The 22,963-nt window shown below is 35.9% G+C and overlaps 1 protein-coding gene and 1 pseudogene across 6 annotated transcripts in view; both read right to left on the bottom strand.

Annotated features, from left to right (window-relative positions):
* Window positions 1-22,963, bottom strand: part of GRM5 (glutamate metabotropic receptor 5) — a 402,927-nt gene that overhangs the window by 79,767 nt on the left and 300,197 nt on the right. For all 6 annotated transcript variants that reach the window (XM_016153165.2, XM_036221804.1, XM_036221802.1 and 3 more), the window contains one exon: window positions 4,981-5,227. In XM_016153165.2, coding sequence (XP_016008651.2) covers window positions 4,981-5,227 — 247 coding nt within the window. The remainder of the gene's footprint in view (window positions 1-4,980; window positions 5,228-22,963) is intronic.
* On the bottom strand, window positions 9,210-9,328 carry LOC118603070 (annotated as a pseudogene).

The following is a 22,963-nucleotide window of genomic DNA, read 5'->3' as shown; positions in this document are numbered from 1 at the left end:
TCTATAGGATACAGAATTGAGTCCTATACCTTTCCACTCTATCATAGTTATCCATGGTTGCTAAGTGTACAATGAGTTGAGAAATTAGAACACAGAACACTGAGGTAAAAAGAACTCATATTATGACACTGACTATTTCAAATACATGTGTTTCTATGTCTTCAAAAAGTGACTCTCTGTGGGAAAATAACCTTTGAACATTCTGGGCTGGGAGGAAGAAAGAAAAGTTGATTTCAGGAAGCTACTTTCTTTGTTGCTACTGATTTAAAGAGATATGAGGGTTTCATTGCTCATCCCAAAATGAGCCATCAATCCCATTTCTATCAATTCTTAACTCTGACAAGATCTAGTCCAAACTTAATTTTACACATGATGGAACTGAAGCTCAGTGAGGTTAATGAATATGATCAGATTGCAGAGGATGCAAGTGGCAGAGCCAATACCTAACCTAAGCCTTTAGACTTAAAGTCTGCTTTGTTCTTCTTCATTAGACCATTTCAAATGCTTCAGATCTAGATAGAGCTAATAGGTCAATTTTCCATTCTCTAAATATTGCAGAACTGAACTACTCTACGTTTTAAGGCTCTTATAACTGTATCTATGCCTCTTTTTCTGTTTACTATAGAAGTGGTAAAAAGAGGAAGGAGCTAGTTTTTGATAAATAAACATGAAAACTCTCTGTCTACCCATCTGACTTTTCCTTAACTAGCCACAATTTTGAGTTGAAATAACCTGAAAAAAATTTTTAATGAATTTATATATTGTTTAAAAATAATATCTAAAATGTATTTTAACCCAAAAAGAAAAAAATGTTCTATTAAAGCACAAATAGAAACTAGAGGAAGGCAGCTTACAGTCAACAGAAATAAAGTACTTTCTAAGTGGTTATAACTTTCTCAAATTTAGTTAAGGCTTCCTCAGAAGTAGTGAGGTTCTCCTTGCCCCAGGGGCTGAAGCAAGACTGTTTTCAAGGGAACTTAAACACCATTTAGTGGAGGAGACTGTGGAAAATATTGGATTTGTATGTCTCCTAAGGTCCTCTCTGTCTATAATTCTGATGCTAAGGTGCTTTAAAAAACTTTAATTCTTAAATATGTTATAAATTATCTGTTGGTCAACATAATGGACACTCCCAGCACTGTTCATGCAACAAAGCAATTATAATGGATAATCACAGATTAAAGAGAGACAGATCACCGAGTTGGTTTAACCCAAAACTTCAATGGTAACTAATAATGAAACTCTTTTGTACAATTATATCTATAGATATCTATAGATATATAGATCTATATCTATATCCATATCTATATCTATATCTATATCTATATCTATACAGAGAGAATTTCAAATGTAATATAAAGAAAATGAAAAAAATATGTTAAATTCTTACCTGATGATTATGCCTGAGATTTATATAGTGTATTTATTCTCTTACTAATTGATTATATAACCTTGAATATGCCTCTTCCTTTCTCTGAAACTCATTTTTCTCTCCAGGAAAGTTAGCAAGTTGAAGCAGATCATCTATAAAATCCTTCTATAGACAGAACCACATATTAAGAATCTGAGTGCAAACCAGCTGAGGATCTGTAAATTTCAACTGTTCTAGCCTTGTTTTATATTTGTCACATCTATTTTTGTCTACCTGTTCCTTGTTTCCTGTCTCCTTTTGGGTTAATAATTTCTTTTTAATATTCATCTATTGGCTTTTTAACTATTCTTCTTGTATTAAAATTTTAGTGGTTGCTTAAGAGATTATAATGTGTTCTTAATTTATCTTATTCTCCATGTAAATTTAATATTGTGTCACTTAATGTAAAATATGAGAACCTTACCCTCGTATAATTCTATATGCCATTCCTTCAGGGTGTTAACTATTTTATATCCACATGATCATAAGCCCCAAAACATAATGTTAAAATTTTTGCTTTAAATAGTCAGTTGTAATTGGTCTGATGTTGATGCTCCATGTTCCCCCTTTTCACTTCTGGTCAGCCCCAGTCAATGGCAAGGCTTCTGAAATCTGACTTTTCAGTGAAATCTCTATACCAGGGATCAGAAAACTTTTGCTGTAAAGGGACAGACACTCAATATTTTAGGCTTTGTGAGACCATCTGTTGAAACACATTGCTAGTGTTACGTGAAAGCAGCCATGGACAGTATCTAAATAAATGAGGGTCAGTGTGATCCAATAAAACCTATTTACAAAGACAACAGACTCGATTTGGCCCATAGACCATAGTTTGCTGCTCTGTGATCTATACCATCGGTGGTAAATAGTAAAGATTCATATTTCTTATCTATAATTCTGAAATCCTTAGCACTCTAAAAACCATAACCAAGTTTTTCATAATTCACTTAGCAGCGAAATATGGCCTAGTCTGAACTTATCTAGTGACAGACCTTGACCCACACTGAAATAAGGCTATGTATAGTCTATTTATCACACTTTGTGTGAATATGCACATGTTTTGCTGAAAAAATATTAATGTATTGAATAAGAAGTGCTACTTGACAGCCTACTGGGGGCATTATATGGCTGTATCACCTTTTGTATATTCAAAAATTCTGAATTCTGTGAAACACTTGGCACCAAGGTTTTCATTAAAGAACTGTAGACTGGTAGTAGTCTAATTAGATGTAAGGATTAAAAACAATGATTATAACTTACTATCTAACAATCCACAAGTGTGTGTGCCTGAGTGAGTTGTCACCTCTCCCAGCTTCTTTTGTTTAGGCTCTTCCTCTGCAACTCTGGCATTTTAAAGGAACACTTGATTACCCCTGACTCCTCTGGTTCATTACTCCACAAAAATACAACATAATATCTAGAAATACATTTCTCAGAAAATAGCAGCTTCTTGATTGCAATCCTGGCTGATTAATTGGCAGGCTGTTGTATATGGTTAGGAGCTGAAGCCCAGGAGCCTCATTTGTATCTTGACTATCATTCTTTAGACTGTGTCTTTCAGCAAGTCATTTGATCTTTGTAAGCCTTAGTTTGTAAGTTTTTAGCTTGAAAATAAAATAATATTACTTACCTCATAGGATTAAAATGTAGAGGACCGAACTTAGTGTTTGGCTGAGAATACACACTCAATAAATATTAGCTATATTTATTTTGTAAATATAACTGGACTAATTGGAAAAACAAAAAGTTGCAAGCCACCTTTGCCTGAATCTGGCTTGTGTCCTCAGAGGTCAATTCTGACCATTTATTAATGGCTTAATATAATACCCAGCCTTAGTAATACATGAAAAGTCTTTAAACAGCTGTGAATACCCATAAATTATTTGCAAAATTTAATGTATATTGTCATTGAGAGAATATCCATAAGTTTTATCTGAGTCTTAAAGAGATTCATATCCCACAAAAGGTTAAGAATTAATGTCATAAATGTACCCTATTATGGCATATTTAGAGGCTTGTGAACAAGACTGTGATGTTCTATCTGATTCATTAAGGTTTCCCATTGGAATAGAGCTGAGCCATCTGAGATGTTTCTTCACTATCTGGTTTGTAGAATTGGCTTGGGTACATGACATAAAAACTCTTTGAATTAGTGAAACTGCAGTCATCGAAGTCTGTGAACTAGTCCCAAGCTGATGTCAGTGCTCTAGGAATGCATACAGGAATGATAAATCCACGTGTAGATACTAGAGCAGAGGCCTTGACCTGAGCCCAAAGACTGAGCTCATTAGTGCACTTGCCCTGAGAAGCCTTTCAACAAATGACAAGTTGTCTTTGACTATGGGAAAGTGCTTATATCTCTACCCTCTACCACCTGCCTGCCACAATGGATATACTGAATAGCCAAAAATTAGACAACGACTCATGAAAAATCAGCTTATCTTGGCAAACAGCCTACCTGGAGCAATATTTTTCATGGCTCTAGAACAGAGAAAATATTCAGATTTCCTCTTGGCTGTGTGACTTGAAAGTAGCTGTCACTTAGAAGTCTTGCTTGTAAGATGGCAACAGCTTGCTTCATTAGGGACAAACTCCATCTCACCTTATAAATATGGAAACAAGCTAAACCAAGGTGGCTGGTACGATGCATAGACACATAGGGTGTGAGACATGGAGGGGCTCATGAAACTTCTTTTGGCATGGTCAACCGCAAATAGAGAGAGTACAGCCACCCTCTCCAAGCACAGATGTCAAATATAAGCGATTCAGATTTCATAGTGGGAGACCAAAGGACCTTTATTGCTCTGAAACAGGCAGAGTGAAGTCCCAGCCCCACTACAACTCAGAATATCATCTCAATGTCATTATCTCTAATAGATTAAAAGTCTCATGCATGGAGTCACTTAAGAATTTGGAGTATGAAATAGATGTGAATTCTGATAAGTTCTAGGTACCTAATGACTTTCTCTTGAGGCTGACCTATAATTATGAGTAAGTTCATATTTCTCAGGCTCCTCTCTATAAATAATGAAAGGTGAAATTTCAGAGAAAAAGGCAATTTAGTCCTTGAGAAGGGAGAAAATGCTCCAGTTGGAGGATAGTAAAATAAAATTAAATATAACTTATAACTCAATGTATGTACAGCAAACAATATAACAACACAACCTCTCTATTTTTGGATTACCAGAAATTGAATCGTTTCTGTCTCAGCACAGTTCCATAACCCAAGAAAAGATCAGAGTATATGGAATAACATGGCAAACATATAAAGAGAAACCACGAAGCTGGATTTTCATTATCTATGATAATGTGAGTCTCCTGCCTCTAAGTTTAGATATCAGAAATGTAGGGATGATTCTGAGACCATATTTTGGACATCAGCATCAATAACTTTCCCTGGCTACAGGAAATAGAACTTTCCCTCTCTGCCTTTGCTCACTTTGTGATTTTAGAGCTAGTTGAATATGGCCAGGATGCCTAGATAACCACGAAGGAGAGAAACATGCACCTTAGGATCAGAGATAGCTATTGTTCAGGCTCTATTGTCTGGAGGAGAATTATGGCAGTACCTTCCTGGAGAGTCTCCATTCTCATCAAATAGGATCATATCTCCAGAAACCCCAGTAAAGTTGGTTTTCATCAGGGAGTCCAAAAGTTTCCGTCCATCGATAGGCTTCATTGCATCGCAGAGGCCCTTATAGCCTGGACAGAGAGACATCTGCATGTTGTGGAGTCCATAGGCCATGGAATAGATCGCATTGATCACAAATCCCATTTTGGAATCTTGGACGTGATGTGTTCTCAGAGTCAGAGAACCTGTTGAAAAACAAATTAGGAATTAACTTTGAGATTTAATTCTATTATAACTATATCATGGGTTCTGAATAATTAGAAAATGCAGTGGAGCAATGTATCAGAGTTATAACCAGAGTCAATACTAAGACACAGGTGCTAACATAGTACATCTAATAATTGTCTTCTATTTCCAGTTTTTTTTTTCAAAACTCTGAATCCCCAACAGTACTAAGATTTGCTTACCCATTGCCAAACTCTAGGGATGGATGTAGGATAGAACTGTATTTCTCTACCATAAAAGTTATCTTAAGGATAGATTAACATCCCTTGTATACAGCTGTGATACTATACTTCTGAGATTTAGAAATCTTCAAACTCCAGTTTTCAAACTATTATCTGCATATATATATATATATATATATATATATATATATATATATATATATATATATATCTGCATAGTAGATGATCTAGGGAAAATGCAAAGATGAATCGAACATGAATTCTACCCTTAGGAAGAAAATTGTCCAATAAAAGAGATAGATTCTGTAATCAAAGTGAAAGATATAACATGATAAATCTGTAATATATGTGGTATAATATATGTGGGGTAAAATAAGAGAGATCCCTTCTCATGAAGGGCTCTTGGGAAAGTTTCATTAAAGAACATTTGGTATATGCTACTCATTCAACAAAGATAAAGTGGGGACAAATGTCGAACAAGATAGACATGATCGTTGCTCTCTTTACTTAGTGTCTGGAGAGCAAATGCTCATTCTGGCTTGACGAGTGCTGAGGCAGGATTGAATTGGGAGGGACATCAGATCCAGAAGCTCACTGATGCTGAGTGTTATGGTTGACTATCAGCTAGATAAAGAATAGGGGAGAAGGGTGTTCCAGGCATATTTGAAGGTTCATAGATGAGACAGAGTGTGTTGTATTGGGGAAATTTTAAGAAACTTATAATGGCCAGAACATGGAGCTGGAGGTAGCAGAATGGAGAGAACTGAAGTAGGTGAAGATAAGACTGATTAAGCCACTTTAAGTTTGCTGTACTTTATTATAAAAGCATAGGAATCCTTGTTAGAAAGGAACCTGATTAGACTTCTATTTTGAAAAGACCAATCTGGTTACACTGTGGAGAAAGATTTAAAGGGCTGTAGATGTAGAGTCAGGAAGACCATTGCCTGTTGCATTAACACGTAATGTAACATTCCCAGTGATAACTAAAAATGGCCTCGTCTAGGGTAGAAGCCATGGATATGGACAGAAATGTTTAGGAGGTGAAATCTACTACAAGGCCCAGTACAGAAGAACGGAGAAGATCGAGACATAAAGGAAGAGTATGGTAATAAGGTAAAAGGAACAGCTGAAGTGAAGAGAGAGTTTGTCATTTAGAGAAAACGTTTCTTTAAGAGAGACAAAAAGGAACTTTCAAAAGATAGCATGCTTCTTGATGTCTTTTCAAACTGTAGAGGTATATTATCCCCTTTCTGATTGCAGGTCTAAATGCTAACACTTTGTTTTCCTAAGCAAAGAGGCTCTCTAGGAAAAACAGTGTGATTCATTCTGACATAAATATAAAATAGGGAATCCTGTTTCCATCTCAGTATTAGATGTTGGTCCCAGGCTACTTCCCATCCACATCTTACAATTTCCTCCTCTACACAGACTTTATTCATACTTTTGTATTTCACCTAATACCGCTGGAACTTCATTCCACTAGGTGCTAAGTCAAATACTTTGGAGACACTTTTGACTCCTCTCTTTCCTTCACACCTTCTCAATTCTTATTTGATCTATATTCGAAATATATCCATATTAAACTACTCCAATCTACTTTGACCAGGTTCAAGATGTTATCACCTCTGTCTGGATTACAGCAATAGTCTTTCATCTGGTCTCCTTCTTACCTTTGTCCATCCTCTACTACAGCTAATTTTGAAAACAATAGCCAGAAAAATTTCCTTAAAATATGTCAGATCATGATACTCCTTGGACCAAACTTTCCCATGGCTCTCTTTATTACTGAATGTACAAGCTGAGTCCTTCCAGTGATTACCATAAAGGGATCTGCCTCATGGTGCTCTGCTTTTACCCTTCTGACTCTATTCCCAATACTCTCCATTTAAATTGTTTCTCTCTAACTATACTGACCTCCTCCATGATCTTCACACATATGGTGTACTCATGCCTCCCAGCCCTTGTATTTGTTGTTCCTTCTACGTGGAGGGATCTGCCTCAGAGGTATGCAGAACCTGTTCCCTCCTCAATTCAGGTCTTTACTCAAATATTGTCCTCTCTGTGAGACTTCCTCTGGACATCTTGTCTGCACAGCATCTCCACCCCACTCCTCTCACACACCTTCTACCTCCTTTTCCAACAATATTTTTCTCCTTATCACCATCTGAAATACTATATATTTTATATATTTGTCCTGTTTTTTGTCTGTCTCATCCACTCACTAAAATGTGAACTCAATGAGGACACAGATTTTGTTTTGTTCGCTACTTAGTGCTTCGAACGGATCCTGGCACATAGTGGGTCCTCAATAACTATTTGTTGAATGAATTAAAAAACTGAGCCCTCTAACTCGATTATCTCTTTATTTTCTCTTCCTTCCTGACCCTACTGACACTAATCCTGTCTATTTTTAAAGGCTCCAAGAGCACTTCTTTCACAAAGACCACCATGATTACAGATACTAAAATTAATCTTGTCCTTCCAAACTCCCTATCACTTTCTCTATATCTCTCTTGCACACCCTATCCACTACACTATAGAAATATGGGCATACTTAGGGGAAGGAGAATTTAAAACATTCAGTTCTCAAGTCAGTCAATTTCCTACCTTCCTCCATTTAACTCCCTAAATAAAGGCAGTCAATTCCCTACCTTCCTCCATTTAACTCCCTAAATAAAGGCAGTTAGTCATCTGATTGATTCTGTTTCCAGAAAACTGACCAGGTTGTGATAATCTTTGAGGTCACCTTAGGTGCTTGACCTTGAGTCTAAACCATGTGTTGCAACTCATCCTCTTAACTCACTATTGGTATTCAGCAATAGGTGCTTTTATGACTATTAAACAGGAGGTAGTTTGATCCTCATTTTTTAATTTTTCCTCTTATGAGCAGAATAGTGAGACCTAGGTTTAAATTCCTACCTTACATCTTTCAAGCTCTGTGACTTGGAGAAATTACTTAAATTCTCTAAGATTACGTTTAATCATCTGTTAAATGGTAACCTTTATCTTCCAAGGGTGATATAAGAATTAAATGTTATAGGAAAGTCATAAGTACCTCGCACAGAGCCTGGAACATGGCAAATGCTTCATAAATAGTAACTATACCAAACTATAAATCATAATAAACTTTAGTCAGTATGTATTGCAGTCAAGTCAAAGGTCTCATCTGATGTGATGAGCTCTTTGGCAGTCATCTTTCATATTCTCTTTCTTATTTTTCTTTCTGCTTTGTCCGCAATAGACAGTAACTAGCACAAAGGTAAAATTGAGCCGTATTCATTTGCAAATCAAATTACACTGCTCAGGGCATGGTTACTGTACAGTTTGTCGAATTGAATGAGGGCAAGAATGAAAATTTGCATTTGTTTGGCACTTTTCAAAATAATTTTTGTGTATCAGTGATGTACATCAACACTACATCAGAACTGTAGAGATAAAAAAAAAAAACTATGGTAGAGAGAGGTTAAGTAGATTTTTCAAGGATACACAGTTAGTAAAAATCAGTAGAGAAGAATTTCTAACACTGAGCTTAGTGCGCCTTTTGTTCTATGGTATTGCTTTTCACTGGAAATATGCACTCCATGAACAGTATACTGTATTACTGTTTAAAAATATTCTGATTAAGAGATAAAGTTAGGAAAACCGGGTAACAAGATTGAATCTTTTTTTTTTTTTTTTTTTTAAGGCAAGTCAACGCTTGGTTGACCTCACAGACTACAAGGACTTGTCAGGTTATAATCCCTTATTTTTTAATTTTTTACACCCACAGCACCTGGTCTTCCTAGGTGGTCTCCCACCCAAGTACTAATCAGGCTTGACCTTGCTTAGCTTCCGAGATCAAACAGGATAGGGCTTGTTCAAGGTGGCATGACTATAGACACAAGATTGAATCTAGATAGGGGTTAAAAGGGTCAAATATTTGGTGATAAAAGGAAATGTAACTCTAGGTGGTGAGCATACAATGTGCTCTATATATAACTTATCTATATGGAATATATATATATGACTTGAATGATACATTTGAAACTTATTTGACTTTGTTAATTAATGTCACTGTAATAATTTTTAATTAAAAAATAAAAAGATTGAATCTTTCCCAGAAAGTGCTAGGTTTCTGTTTCCTCCAATAGTACCTGCTGGCACTGCATAAGACCTGGGACCAGGAATATACAGAAGGAGCTGTATACAGAAGGCAAGAGATTGAAAACCCAAGGACACATGAGTTGATACATAGTTTGTTGAATCATTCATTATTATTGAGCCCCTGGAAACAACTGGCCTACTGGGGCAGCATTAGGGTCTTGTAGAACTTCCTAGCAACTGTTTGCCCTTGTCACCCAAAGATTCCAAATGATTGCAAATTAAAAAAAAAACTGTTAAAAGATACTAATGGAAATTTACCCTTTTTAATTTCTCAAGTCATTTTGTATTGCACATATTTAAAAAAAAATTCTTAAACTATTTTAGCATTCAATATGCAGTAGTTTGTCAATTCAGAGACATTCAAGTTTGAATTCTGCCTATACCATTTTACCTACTTTGCAGACGTTTTCTTCCATTATAAGAAGCAGCTCATGGCTGAGCTATAATAACCTTCAGGTGGCTGACGGGGCTCTGTTGAAATGTGTGCTAACAAAATAAATACTTCATGAAATGCTTTAATGTCATAAAACTCAATGAGCTAAGGGCTATTTACAATATAGATGAAGAGACTAAGAAAATCAAGATGGCTGTCGGTAGTTGACAAGCTTAGCTTTTTGTATATTGGGGGCGTGACATCCACATTTAAAAGCAATTAATACAATAGACTCAGTATTTGTAGATGTCAAGGAGGTGTTGGTTAATTAGGAAATTGTCCTGCCTCCTCTTCAGGCTTAGATTTTTATCTACATCCACCCTCTTCCTAACTCCACATACTTCTGAAGGGAATGAACCTGCAAGATGTCACAGAAAGTGCATGCCAGCTCATAAGAACAGCAGAGCATAGAGTATAGGAGTACAGATTCTGGAACCAGGCAGCAGGTTAGAATCACGGCTGTGTTGCTTACTAACTGTGTGACTTGGTCAAGGTCATTAACCAATCCATGTCTGAAAAAAAAAATGGGTTTAATGATGGTATCTATTTGTGATTTTAAAATATTTTGATTTTAACTAAAATAGATTTATACAAGGATTAAATGAGTTTATACTTACAAAGCATTTGGTAAAATAAACTGATTTATGTTACTTGATGCCTGACCCAATTTCTATTATTAATGTTCCAGTTTGTTTCTTTACATTCATAATATAAATATCTGGAAGAAATAAGTTGCCAGAAGCATCGCTAGCACAAATGTGCCTAGTATATTCTTGAAGGAATAAAAAAAGGCTAAAACAGTGAGTAAAAAGAAGAGAAGCAGGATATGAGGTAAGGCAGCTAGATAGGGAATATATAATGTAAAGCTTTGGAGTGTTTTTATCATGGAAATATCATTATCTTATTTTTATTTAAAAAATTTATTTTGAGAATGGGAAATATAATGAGAGTGGGAAAATTTAGAGAATTTTGAAATAGGATGCTAAAAGATGATGATGGGTTAGTCTAGGGTAGGATTCTAAATATAATTTGAAAGCAAAGAGAGTAGAATATGTTAATGGATCTGGATGTGAGATAGTAGGAAAAAGAAGGATATAGGATTTATCCAGGTTTTCCTTTGAAGCAACCAAATGGATTAGAGGGTATTGAGGTGTGAGAAATGGGTTGGTGGGGATGTGAAATCAAAAAGACCGTTTGTCAAGTTAAACAGAAAGATCAGTCAGCGACCAGTACGACAGACCAGTCAACAAATATTGGTGACTTAGATTATGATGAAAGCAGTAGAGATGGTGAGAACTGTTCAGATTATGGACACATTTTGAAAATAGAGCTGACATAAACAGCTAGCTGGCTGATTGGATCGGTCTCAGACAGGAGACTCCATTTTGAGTTTCTGATCACTCCTTCCCCCTAGAGATGCTAGACTTGCATTGGCTGTATAGTGTTCCCTTGTATGGATGTAGCATGATTTATTTTTACTAATTCTAGAATGTCTTATAATTTCTTGCTTTGGTTACTGCAACAGCCTTCTAACAGATTTTACTGCCTCCAATCTCTCCCTGCTTAAATCTATGTATCTCCAATGTAGATATAGAGAGAGTTGTCTTTCTAAAGCACAAAACTGATTTTGTTAGTCCCCAATTAAAACCATTCAGTTGATAACCAAATTATATCATAAATATCTTGTCCTTACCTTCAAGACCTTTTGTATGCTGCCCTTGATTTACTTTCTACTCTGATTTCTTATACTCATACTAGATATTTGGAACTTCTGAAGCCACATAAGAAACTCTTCTCACTTATATCCTGGCCCCTATGCACTTCACTCTATACATCTGGAGCACACTATCCTGAAGATTTTTTTATTAATTTGTGTGCGTCTTGGACTCACCTCCCCTTAGAAATTGTTCATGACCCTCCTGCAGTTCAGAATTAAGGTTTTGCTCTGCTCTCCTATAGCACTGAAGCTGATGTTTATCATACAATAAATACTCTATACAGAAATTGTCTGCTTACATATCTGTCTCTAGTCTAGACTTAAGGCTGTGCTTTGTTCTCCTGTGGTACTGGTGGTGACCTGTGGCTGGTTTCTAATACACCATGGACACCCCCTAAGGACAAGGAGTCTATGTCATTCACAGACATGGCCCTTGTGCCTAGCACAGCACCTGACACATAAGTAGCACTATTCATATATATTAAATACATAAATGAGACCTCATGGATGACAGGATGTCTCAAAGATTTCACCAAATACCAGGTCTGGTCTTCAGAATGTCAAATCAGTTTACTAGAGCAATCATTCCTTTGTGGAATGACACAAAACAGAACTAAATGACAACGCCAATTTACAATACCATCTGCCAGGTGTACCGGACAACCCCATTATGCATCTTCTATGCTTTTACAACATCTAATAAAATTACATGAGAAAAATTCTGGTTCAGTCAAGATGGAGTAGGCACTCTTCACCATGTTTTCCTCACTGAAAGTAGCTAACAACCTTGTGTGGAATGACTGGAGCAGCTTTGTGATGCTTCTGAAAAGTAAACAGTAACAAGTTTGGGAAAGGAAACTAGAATTCAGAACAACATGGAAGTACACATAAGATTCCTGGATCTTCTTCCTCCAGTATCTCCAGGCCTAGACTCTAAGAGAGACCCAAATATGGAACCGTGAACCAGCTCTAGGTGCAGGCAAAAATCACTCCAAGAGGAGCCCGCCCTCTGTTACTGGTCTAATTGAATGAGTGGTAAGGAGCATGCTGCAAGTCAGAGAAGGAGGCAGAAATTCTATTTTTGTTTTTTATTTGTTTGTTTTCCTATCCAGGTCCTAGGCAGAAGGAGTAGTGGCAAAGGCAATGGTGGCTTTGAAACACATGTAACTCTGGGTGGGAACTTTTCTCTATGAGCAAAGGAACTGCATCCCAAGAGTATGGAGAAACTCACTATTGCTTTTTTCATTTTGTCTAGCCTCTCTCCACTTTGCTCCCATGGCAATCTAGTCAAAGAAACATGAAGTGTAAGGCAGAGGTAGAAATTAAAGCTGCAGATTTCTACTCAGAGGACAGGAGGGGAAAGGAAAAAGCCAAAAGCCAGAAAGTGTCAGGGAGACTAAGAAGAGGGGTGAGCACAAGAAAGCGTTCCCAAAAAATTGAACATGAACTCCTGGCTTCTCCTTGAGTGGTGTGGGTGTGGATTTGACCCTAGTCAGCATATCAAAGTTCTGAGAAGTGAACTGTGGGATAGAACAGTACCTAAGTCCAAGACTGGCCACTCAATGAGGCACATGTTCAGTAAATTCTGACAGCACTGCGAAGACTATGACGATTGCGCTGACAGTAGAACCACAGCCCACAGAAGATGGGTGTGAACACGTAGCCTGAAACTAACCAGATTGATTTCTTTCTTTCTTTTTTTTAAATTAATATTCTCCACAAATATTAATTTATACAGATAACACTGTATTTGAAGTATTCAGAATCGTGAGATGACATCTGGAACAGGAGACCTCTTTGATCACTTGCGAGTGCTATAAAGGTGGGTCCCACCATTTACTGATCTTCTGTCTACACTTCAGAGCTTCCTAATCTACTCTGGCACCGCCTTTCTCTAGATATCTTAATAAAACTCAGAGTTACATTTAGTTCCTTTGTTCTTGATGTTTAGGCCCTAGAGAGAAATTCTGTCTCATTAATTTATTTGTTGACTCGTTCAGAAATTAATTAAGTTATTGATTAAACAGACGTTTATTGAGTCCTTGCTGTATGTCAGACACTGTGCTGGATGCTGGTGATTCAAACATGAGTAATATAGTATCTCTCACCTCGAAACACTCAGCATGCAAGGTATGGGCTCGGTGACAGAAGTTAGTGGGGGTGCAAGGAGTTTCACCTTATTAGGCAAATTTTAAAGTCCTGAGAGCTCATAATAAAAGGGCTCATTTTATGCAGACTTCTTTTCTTATCCACTAAGCAGCAGCAAAGAGAGGGCATGTTAATGAGTTGGCATGTTAACTCACGAAAGAAGTAGACTTCATTCAGCAGTATTTACTTGTTCAAGGATTATTTTTTAGGGTCTACTATGCGCTGGGCCCAATGCAGGCAGGAGGATTTGTGCCAGCCCAAACTTGCCAGCTGCTTTCAGGCTTGATCTGCCTCGCAGAAGCCTGTAGAGAGGAAATGGAAGAGGGAAGAACGGCTGTTCCTTCTTTGTTTCTTCAAAACTGGATCCCTGATTTAGAACACTTAACATTCAATCCTAATTTTACTATTGTTTAATTAATCAGAAGACTCCAAAATGATTAGCAGAAACTGAATCCTCTAATCTGTGATGACAATTTAATATTACAGAGCTCAAAACATGTTTTTTAATTCATCTGGGGAACTGGAACTTTGAAGCTTTTAGTAACTGCAAAACAAAGAGAAATCAGACTGTCTTAACAGTGTAGAATCAGAGAATGTCTGAGAACAAGAGACTTGAGAAAGTACCTAGTCTAGAAGCTACAGAAAAGAAGCTCTTGGGCTAAATTCCTTTGTTCCTGTTTGGACCAACTGCTATATTATGGGAATTTCACATAAGAATCCAGCTTTGTAGAGTCTCTTAAAAAAATCAGATGTCACAGAACTGGCTTCACATTCTCATGTGCCAAATACTGACCTACCTATTTAGCACCTGTACTCATCTGAGATTGGGACCTCCTAGTATCATCGAATAAACTCATTTTATAGATAAAGAAATAAGTCCAAGAGAGGGAAAAGGATTTCCCTAAAGTCATAACTTTGGTTAGTAGCAGCTGGCCTGAGACCCTTTTTGTCCAAATTCTTAGATTAGTGCTATTTTCATAAGAGAGGCAAAGGAAACTATAATTTAATATTATTTTCAGGAGGTTAACTCATGACCATAGAGTGACCAAACTGGCAAGTTTATTATTTTTTTAATCCCAAGTTAAAACTTTGTGTTGGCCTTTATGCTAGATACTAAAATATGTTCAGATTGTTCTCATTATTTCATCTCTACCTACCAATAGGGAAAAGATAGTAAGGGAAAGGAGGCTGTATGGGAAGAGATTAAAGTATTTTCTAGGAAGGAGATTGTAAATCTAGAAGATGCTGTTGGATAACATGCTATAACACTGCAATGAAAAAACTGCAGTGAAACGGATTTTCATTTATTTTCTGAATCTACTCATTCCTTATGCATATGGCAAATGGATTTCAGTTATGCTCAGTGGATGACACCATAATTTGTTTCCAACCATGACAGAAGGGCAGAGCATCCCCCAAGCCAGAATTAATCTTTTGCTATTACGTGCTCCCACAGAAATATGTTTATACCTCTATTATAACACATAATGCTTTCTGCCATGCATCAGAATTTTCTATGTGCTTGTCTGTGCCCACGACAGAATATGAGTATCCTGAAGGCTAAGAGTGTCTTGTTTATATTGTATTGTCTGCAATTCTGAACACCGTGACATACAGTGGGCAGTCTATTCCTTTATTTAACATTTACTATGCACCTATTTTGTGCAAAAGCCTCTAAACACACTATGAGTTTCAGACATTTGTTCGGAACAGTCAGCTCCATGCAAACTGGGCCCACCTTAATCCTGCTTATTATTGTATTTCTAGCACCCAGAACAGTGACTTACATTGTTAATAATATATTGGCAGGTCATATGAATGATGGATAAATATGAATAGACTTAATATATATGGAACTTAATATATAGTGGGCCAGATGGAGAAACAAATGTTATAATAAAGATGCAAGTAGCTTCTTTGGAGCATAGCTTCAGTTTAATAAAATAAAGGAGTGGTTACATGATCTAGTGCTTAGAAAGACACTAGTGATGTCACAAGGAGAGATTAGTCTATAAAAGGGCTGAAGTAACTGATAACATGCAAATCACTAATCTCCTTTCCTCACACTGTATATACCTATTCTGCATAAGGAAGTGTGGCAATGCTGCGAACCCAGATCTGTATCCAGACACCTGTAGAGACACCAGTTTCTAATATCTGAAGTGACTACAATTTATAATTGTGCCTGAGATACAATCAGCTAACCTCCAGATGCTGATATTGAAATGCAAAGGATCACAGTAGCCACTGAAAGAAGACATCTTCAGGGAGTTACAGAAACTCAACAGAGATTGTACACTCCTATGTGCAGAACGCCAAATTTCAAATTTAAATGATTCACCATTAGCAGCCGGTTGGCAACCCTCTGATGGATTTGCTATTTCAGCTAGCATATCTTTCATTCACATTACAGTATTTTGAGGAACTTCCATATGGTGTGTAAATGAAGGAAGAATCCCACAGGGGTATGAAGGCTGATGTTTATGATATTATTTAAAAGAGTATGTGGCAAAAAGCCATAGCGTTACATTCTCCTTACTATATTCAGACCAAACTCCTAGATCAGACCTTTCCTACTTGGCTCTGTCTGTCCATCTTCAGCACCACCATTCTTTTTCATTTTAACTGTGTTTCATAATATTTTCTGAAGATGTGGCTTTACTATCTTTATCTGATGAGCTTCATATCATATTTTAAAACACAGTTTTATTGTCACTTTCCTGTGAAGCTTTGCTAGAGATTCCATATAGGACTGAATAATTCTCTTTTCAGGGCTTCCTCATTTGGAAAACTAGGAAAATAATACCCACTTATGGAGTTTTGAAAATTAGATACAATAGATATAGTAGTCATGACCCTGCAACAGGTACTAAATAGCTAGAAATTCTTGTTGTTGTTGTTGTACATCTAGTATAATTTATATATAAGAGGTCACTAATTAGTCTAAGATTTTATAAAATTAGCACTCCTCACCTTTGAAAATTTGAGAATTAGTTTTTTTTTTATTCACAAACTGTTCCAGAGTTTATGCTTCTGAAAATAAATGATGCTAAAAATTTAAGTTCCATTAGGACCTTTACTTCTAATTAAAAATAACAGGCATGCTAAATGAAAACCTCATCTTATATAATAAGCACTATAATTAAAATGAAGCAGAAAATTGAAAAAAATGAATCACAATGCACTATATAAATTTTCTGAAAAGAATTCAACCACAAAATGTAGAGTTCACAAATTGTACACATGGAAGGTTAATTATCATGTGTAATACAAAGGATTTATTAGGGTAAATAGATTTTTGTAAAATGATAGACACTGGATCATTTTTATCAAATCAAATCTTTATGATGTATCATCTTCTGAGTGTCCTAGTTACTGCACCACTAGGACTAGCTTCTTTATTATCTATATTACGAATGATTATTTTCTATAAACCATTTTATTTTGAATATTTCAAAGGCAGTCATTGAAAGAGAAGAGATGGAAGAAGAAAGTGTCCCATAGATGCCAGATGCCATGTGCTTTACATTTATTGCTTTATTTAACCCTCATGGCAAACATATAAGCTAAGCATTAAATTCTGCCTTCGTTTAGACAAGAAAATTTGGGCTCAGAGAATTAGAACAAAATGCCAATGACATAAAGCTAAAGTGTAGTAAGTAATTTCAGACTCAGTTCAATTGGCTCTACAGACTGACCTTTCTGTACCGGTACCTCTCCTAACTTCTTATAAACATTAGAAAGACACTTTTGCAAACTCCATTTTTCATCACTTTAAAATGAGAATAATCATCTCTACTAACTGCTGAGGGTAGCACTTGAGAGAAAAATGAGAGATTAATTGTAAAAGATTTTGATTAATAGTAATAGGTAATATTTATTGAGAAATTGTTATTCTAATTTAGTAATTACAAAAGTTCTGTAAGTAAATACTACCATTAGCATCATTTTTTTATACAAAGAAACTGAAGTATATATATGTTAAATAACTTTTCTAAGGACAAACAGATTGAAAACACATGAAATTGTAAAGCATTGCTAGTGTCTGGACTATATACTTTTCAAACACTCCAGCATATATAAACGTAGAGAATCTGGGAGGAGCATAACAAAAGAAACCATTCTTTGAAACATTAACTTTCTTAACTCCTTTCTTAACTCCAATTTCATTCCAATTATCAGAGCACCAGACAGATACAACACACCCCAGATCTTTTCCAGTGGACTAATATTTAACACTATGTGTTAAAGTCAAAACCCAACAACTTGGAAACCACTAAACTAGATTTCCTTAAGACTTCTCAGTAAGAGGGCTATTTTTCCTGCTTTACATCATTCTTCAAAGTTCCAAATAGTGTTCAAGGGTGACTCAATGTTAGCAGCTGGACAACTATTTACTAATTATCTGAGTTCCAATTCAGCTATTAATTTTTATAAAAATTACTAGTTTGGTTCTATCTAGTTTTCCATAGGTTTGTTCTGCATTTATAGAGGCAGAACAATATAATAAAAAGAAAATCATTTTAGAGGCTTGGATTCAAATTTCAGCTATTTATTTGTCAGTTATATGTTCTTGCTTGGGAAATCCAGCAAACGTTATTGAGTCTTAGTCGGCTCATCTGTAAAATATAACTATAATATCTGAGGGCCAAGAGAGAGCAAGCGAATGAAAGAGCAAGAGGAAAACTTGAACCATTTCTAATTATAGTAAATTAATATTATTTTATAATCTATAGATCTGAGGAAAGGTTATACCAGTTCCTTAAAGAAATCTGTGAACTTGTTCATTCAGGCCTGACATCTATCTACAGTGAAGCAAGTCCAAACTAAGACATTACTGTCCTTCAAAAACAATTACTGCTTTTTAGGTCTAATAATTGCTAAAGGTCAGGGCAGGACGTGCTCTTGGTTATATTCACTCTATCCCATCTGTAGATCTTTCTGTCCTATGTCTGAAATACTTCTTTTCCCTGTGTAGTCTCCAGGATTGATAATTATTATTTTTTTTAATCACAGTGGAAAGGCATGGACTTAAAAATTGAAATGATTCACAAAGACATTTCAACTTCATATAATCTCTTATCTAAAAAGGACATTTTCTAAAATAGTATCAAGCTAAAATAATAATAAAGATAAGCAAATACTTAAATAAACAGTAACCCAGTTCACCTTACCATTGGGATACTGACTTTATTATATACATTGATTTTATTATAACCTGGACTTCGATCCCTTTAATTTGTGGGGTCACCGACTCAGCCCAAAGCTTAGAGCTGCATTCTGGGGAAAAATACAGAGAGGAGCAGATCCCTGTTGCTTAATACCTAGTCTTTCGATAAACATGTAATATACATTCCTTTATTTAATGAACAAATATTTATTTAGTACTAACTAAATGCCAGAGCTGTTCTAGCCAGAATTTATAGCAACTATTTGTTCAGTACCTAATAATTCAATAATCAATAAAATTGTTTAATGGCAGTAGAGAAGTCAATTTCATACGCATACTTGTAGGTTAGCTTATTTGGAGTTATACAGCCTGAAGTTTGAGGCTGCTTTGCCACTTCCTAGCTGTATAATGGTGAGCGAGCTTTTTGACTTTGCTAAGCATTTTTTTCCTTCCATTTTTTAATAAAAGAACACTAATAGTAGCTATCTCCTAAGATTGATGGGAATATATATTGAGCTAGTGTTGGGAAAACGTGAGTAAGAATAGAGCCTAGCAAGCAAGTAACTGTTTATTAAATGTTAATTATGATAATGATGATGGTAATGAGACCATTAATATCATTCCTGATTGTTGAATTAAGATGTAGTAATCTTCAGTATTTGGCTGCATATAAACCAAATTTCCTTCCTAATTTTGATGAACTCCTCATTTCACCTAGATTCTCAGAGGCTGTATAATTCCTTCTTTAGGAAAGTTGAAGTAACCTTGTCCTCCTGCGTTCTCCATGCCCCTGGTTGCCAGGTAATAGGAAATTAACCCAGTCTCAGTAAATTGAAAACTTCTTTCCAGGAATCTAGAGAAGGTGATGTAAAGAAAAAGGATGGCTAGCATTTATTTATAATAAAGCGAATGATAGTATCCAAATGCAGTTATACTCCGGCCAAACTGCTAAAAGCTAAGCATTTTATGGCCCTAGAGAGCTGGTTCAAGTCTTCAAACTTGGTCTTTCTCCCACTAGTAGATCCTGGGAGGCTTCAATATTCTTCCAAATAACAGTATTTATTTATATTTGTATTTATTGATTTTACTCGAGAGCTAAGCTAAAATTGGTTCCCCGTGATTACAATCAAAATCCCCAACATGAGTCAAATCGTTTTTTGGAAAAGCAACCTCTTATCAGTTAAACAACTACTGACTAATTATTTGAATTTCAACTATTAATTTTGATAATAATTATTGGTTTGGCTCTATCCAGTATTCCATGGGTTGAATGGGTGCCTTTAGCCCAACAGAGACAAATTATTTAATTTTATATTCAAGTATAACTATGAATCAAAACATTTCCTAAGATGAATTATTTGCCCAAAAGAATGCAGACAGCACATTCAATTCACTATTCCTGCTTTCTTTCATTTGAGATAGCAGATACCTTGACCCTAGAAGCTGATTTCGCAAGGGAAAACTTCAATTACCTGTGACTATTTGAACCAGTTAAATCAGTTTAGAAAAAGAATCACTAGAAAAATATTCTCTCTCATCACTGATTGAGGCTTAATTAAATATTGCTTGGAAGCAGAAAAGGAAACCCTGTTCCATGCCTGCTTCTTTAACTCCACAGAAACTGAGAAATGTGGGAGGAAGGAAAAATGACAACGGGGAAGTTGAAATAAGAAACTGAAAATTTCAGGCTTGAAGGGAACTCCTACTAAAGAAAACTTGCTATGTGCTTCTGAGAGTCATTCAAAGACCAATTTTATTTTCCAGACCTTTCTCATGATGTTCAGTAACAGCTGGTTATCCAGAATTTAAAAAAAAAAAAAAATTTCTCTTTTGAAGCAATTTACTATATTCAGATAAGGTGTTCTGGAATCATAAAACACCTTTGAATGCTGTTTTATATTTTGCTGGAATTTCCCAGATGCAACATATGCCAATTCAAGCAGAATACGGAAAACATTTTAACATGGAATATTCAAGGAAGCAAGATTTCCACATAGTTTGTCAATGCACAAACCTTATTTCTAATTGTGACCTGCAGAGGTTTGTAATCACTATTTGCATTATATTTTTTAGACAATGTAATTTTTGACTGAATTCTTTCTTAGGATCACATTCTTTTTTTGTTCTTGGTCTTCTGAAATGTTGGGATTCTTAGCTCTATGAAATTGCTAGAGAAGAAATATTTTTCAGAGAAAGTAGTACTAATAATGATATGATTTATTGAATTTTACTAAATATCAGAGACTGTCCTATGAACTGAATTGTGTCCCCTCAAAATTTATATGATGAAGCCCTAACTGCCAATGTGATATTTCGGATAGGGACTTTGGGGGAGGGTTTTTTTTTTTTTTTTTTTGAAGGAGGGTATTAGGAATGGGGCATATGAGATTGTGAGGGTAGAGTCCTCATGATGGTATTTGGGTCTCTGTAAGAAGAGACACTGCAGAGCTTGCTCTCCTTCTCTCTGTCATGTGAGCAGGCAGCTGTCTGCAAACCAGGAAGAGGTTCTCCCCAAAACCCATCCATACTGGCACCCTGGCCTTGGGCTTCTATCTTCCAGAACCATGAGAAAACAATTTTCTATTATTTAAATATCCCGGTCTCTGGTTATTTTGTTATGGTAGCCTGAGCTGACTAAGACACTATGTGAAGTACTTCACTGGTACTATTCCCTGTTCTCATAAGATCTCTATCAGGTAAGTATTTAATAGCATCCAAAATTTACATCTGAAGAAAGTAAAAAAAGAGTTTATGCAATGTGTCCAGTATCACAAAGCTATTTAGTGGTCAAGCCTGCCAAATGATAAAAGTTGTCCATAATGACAATATTATGATGTCTCCAATGTGTATAAATTTTTATTTATGTAAATTCACTACTTGTAAATCAATTTAATCACATTTATCAGATTTATTACAAGTTTATCTCATATTTCTTTATGGAATTTTTTTTTTTTTTAAGGTCTAATTGTCCCTGTTCTTCCTGCAGTTACTATATGAAAGATGAACATTAAGGACAGTTTTCATCAGTGGCTAGCTTTGAGTTCTTCATGCTTCAACCCAGGCTTCTAGTCTTCCATTTACTGTTAGTAATTTTGCACCATGATGTCTTCGTTACCACTGCATATTATTAAGGTGCCAGTCTCACTTCTAATTGTCTTTCTGTATTTCTACTTGTGTAACTTCAAACTTGAAATATTTTAAGTGAAACTGACCTTTCTACCCAGTCTATCCCCTTTTCCTATTTTCTCTATTTCTTTATTAACAAAATTTTCTCAAAAACCTGTAACTGAAAAGTCACCCTTGACTCATCCCTTTCCCTCAACCCTGGGGGTCACTAAATTCATGTCATCCAACAAGAGCTGCTGTGACACTGAAATTCCTAGTGGCTTAATACAATAAAAGTAATTCTGGTCCACATCCACTACTCATCTCTCCTTCATCCAATAAACTCTGAATAGTATTGTCAGTCTAATCTTTTAAAGTGTGATTTTGATTATATCAGTTTCTTGCTCAAAAGTCTTCAGCAATTAATATGTAGAAGAAAATTATTCAAATCATGGCCCAGCATGCGTGATCCTTAGGAAATCATTCCTCACTTTCATTTCCAGACTTCCTTGTTACTTCATATGACACTTTCACTCTGGTTGAGCACATTTGCTCTCCATCACCTGAAGAGGCCTTTTATTTTCCCAACTCCATTCTTCATTTTCTCTAGTCTTCTAAGCTTGGAAGATTCTGCCTCAAACTGTCTCTCTCTCACAGCCCAACCAAACTTCAGAACTCAATTCAAATGCTAACTATCTTTAAGCCCTAGTCTCCCCAGACACAAGCATTCTCTACTTTCTGTACTGCCTAGAGCTCTTCAGGCCCATTTTACTTGTTTTCTAATTAACATGTGTAACC

The sequence above is a fragment of the Rousettus aegyptiacus genome, unplaced genomic scaffold, assembly GCF_014176215.1.
Source record: "Rousettus aegyptiacus isolate mRouAeg1 unplaced genomic scaffold, mRouAeg1.p scaffold_m13_p_5, whole genome shotgun sequence".
In the NCBI taxonomy this organism is placed as follows: Eukaryota; Metazoa; Chordata; class Mammalia; order Chiroptera; family Pteropodidae; genus Rousettus; species Rousettus aegyptiacus.
The sequence above is the reverse complement of the archived record's forward strand: the minus strand, read 5'-3'. Positions and strand labels throughout refer to the sequence as shown.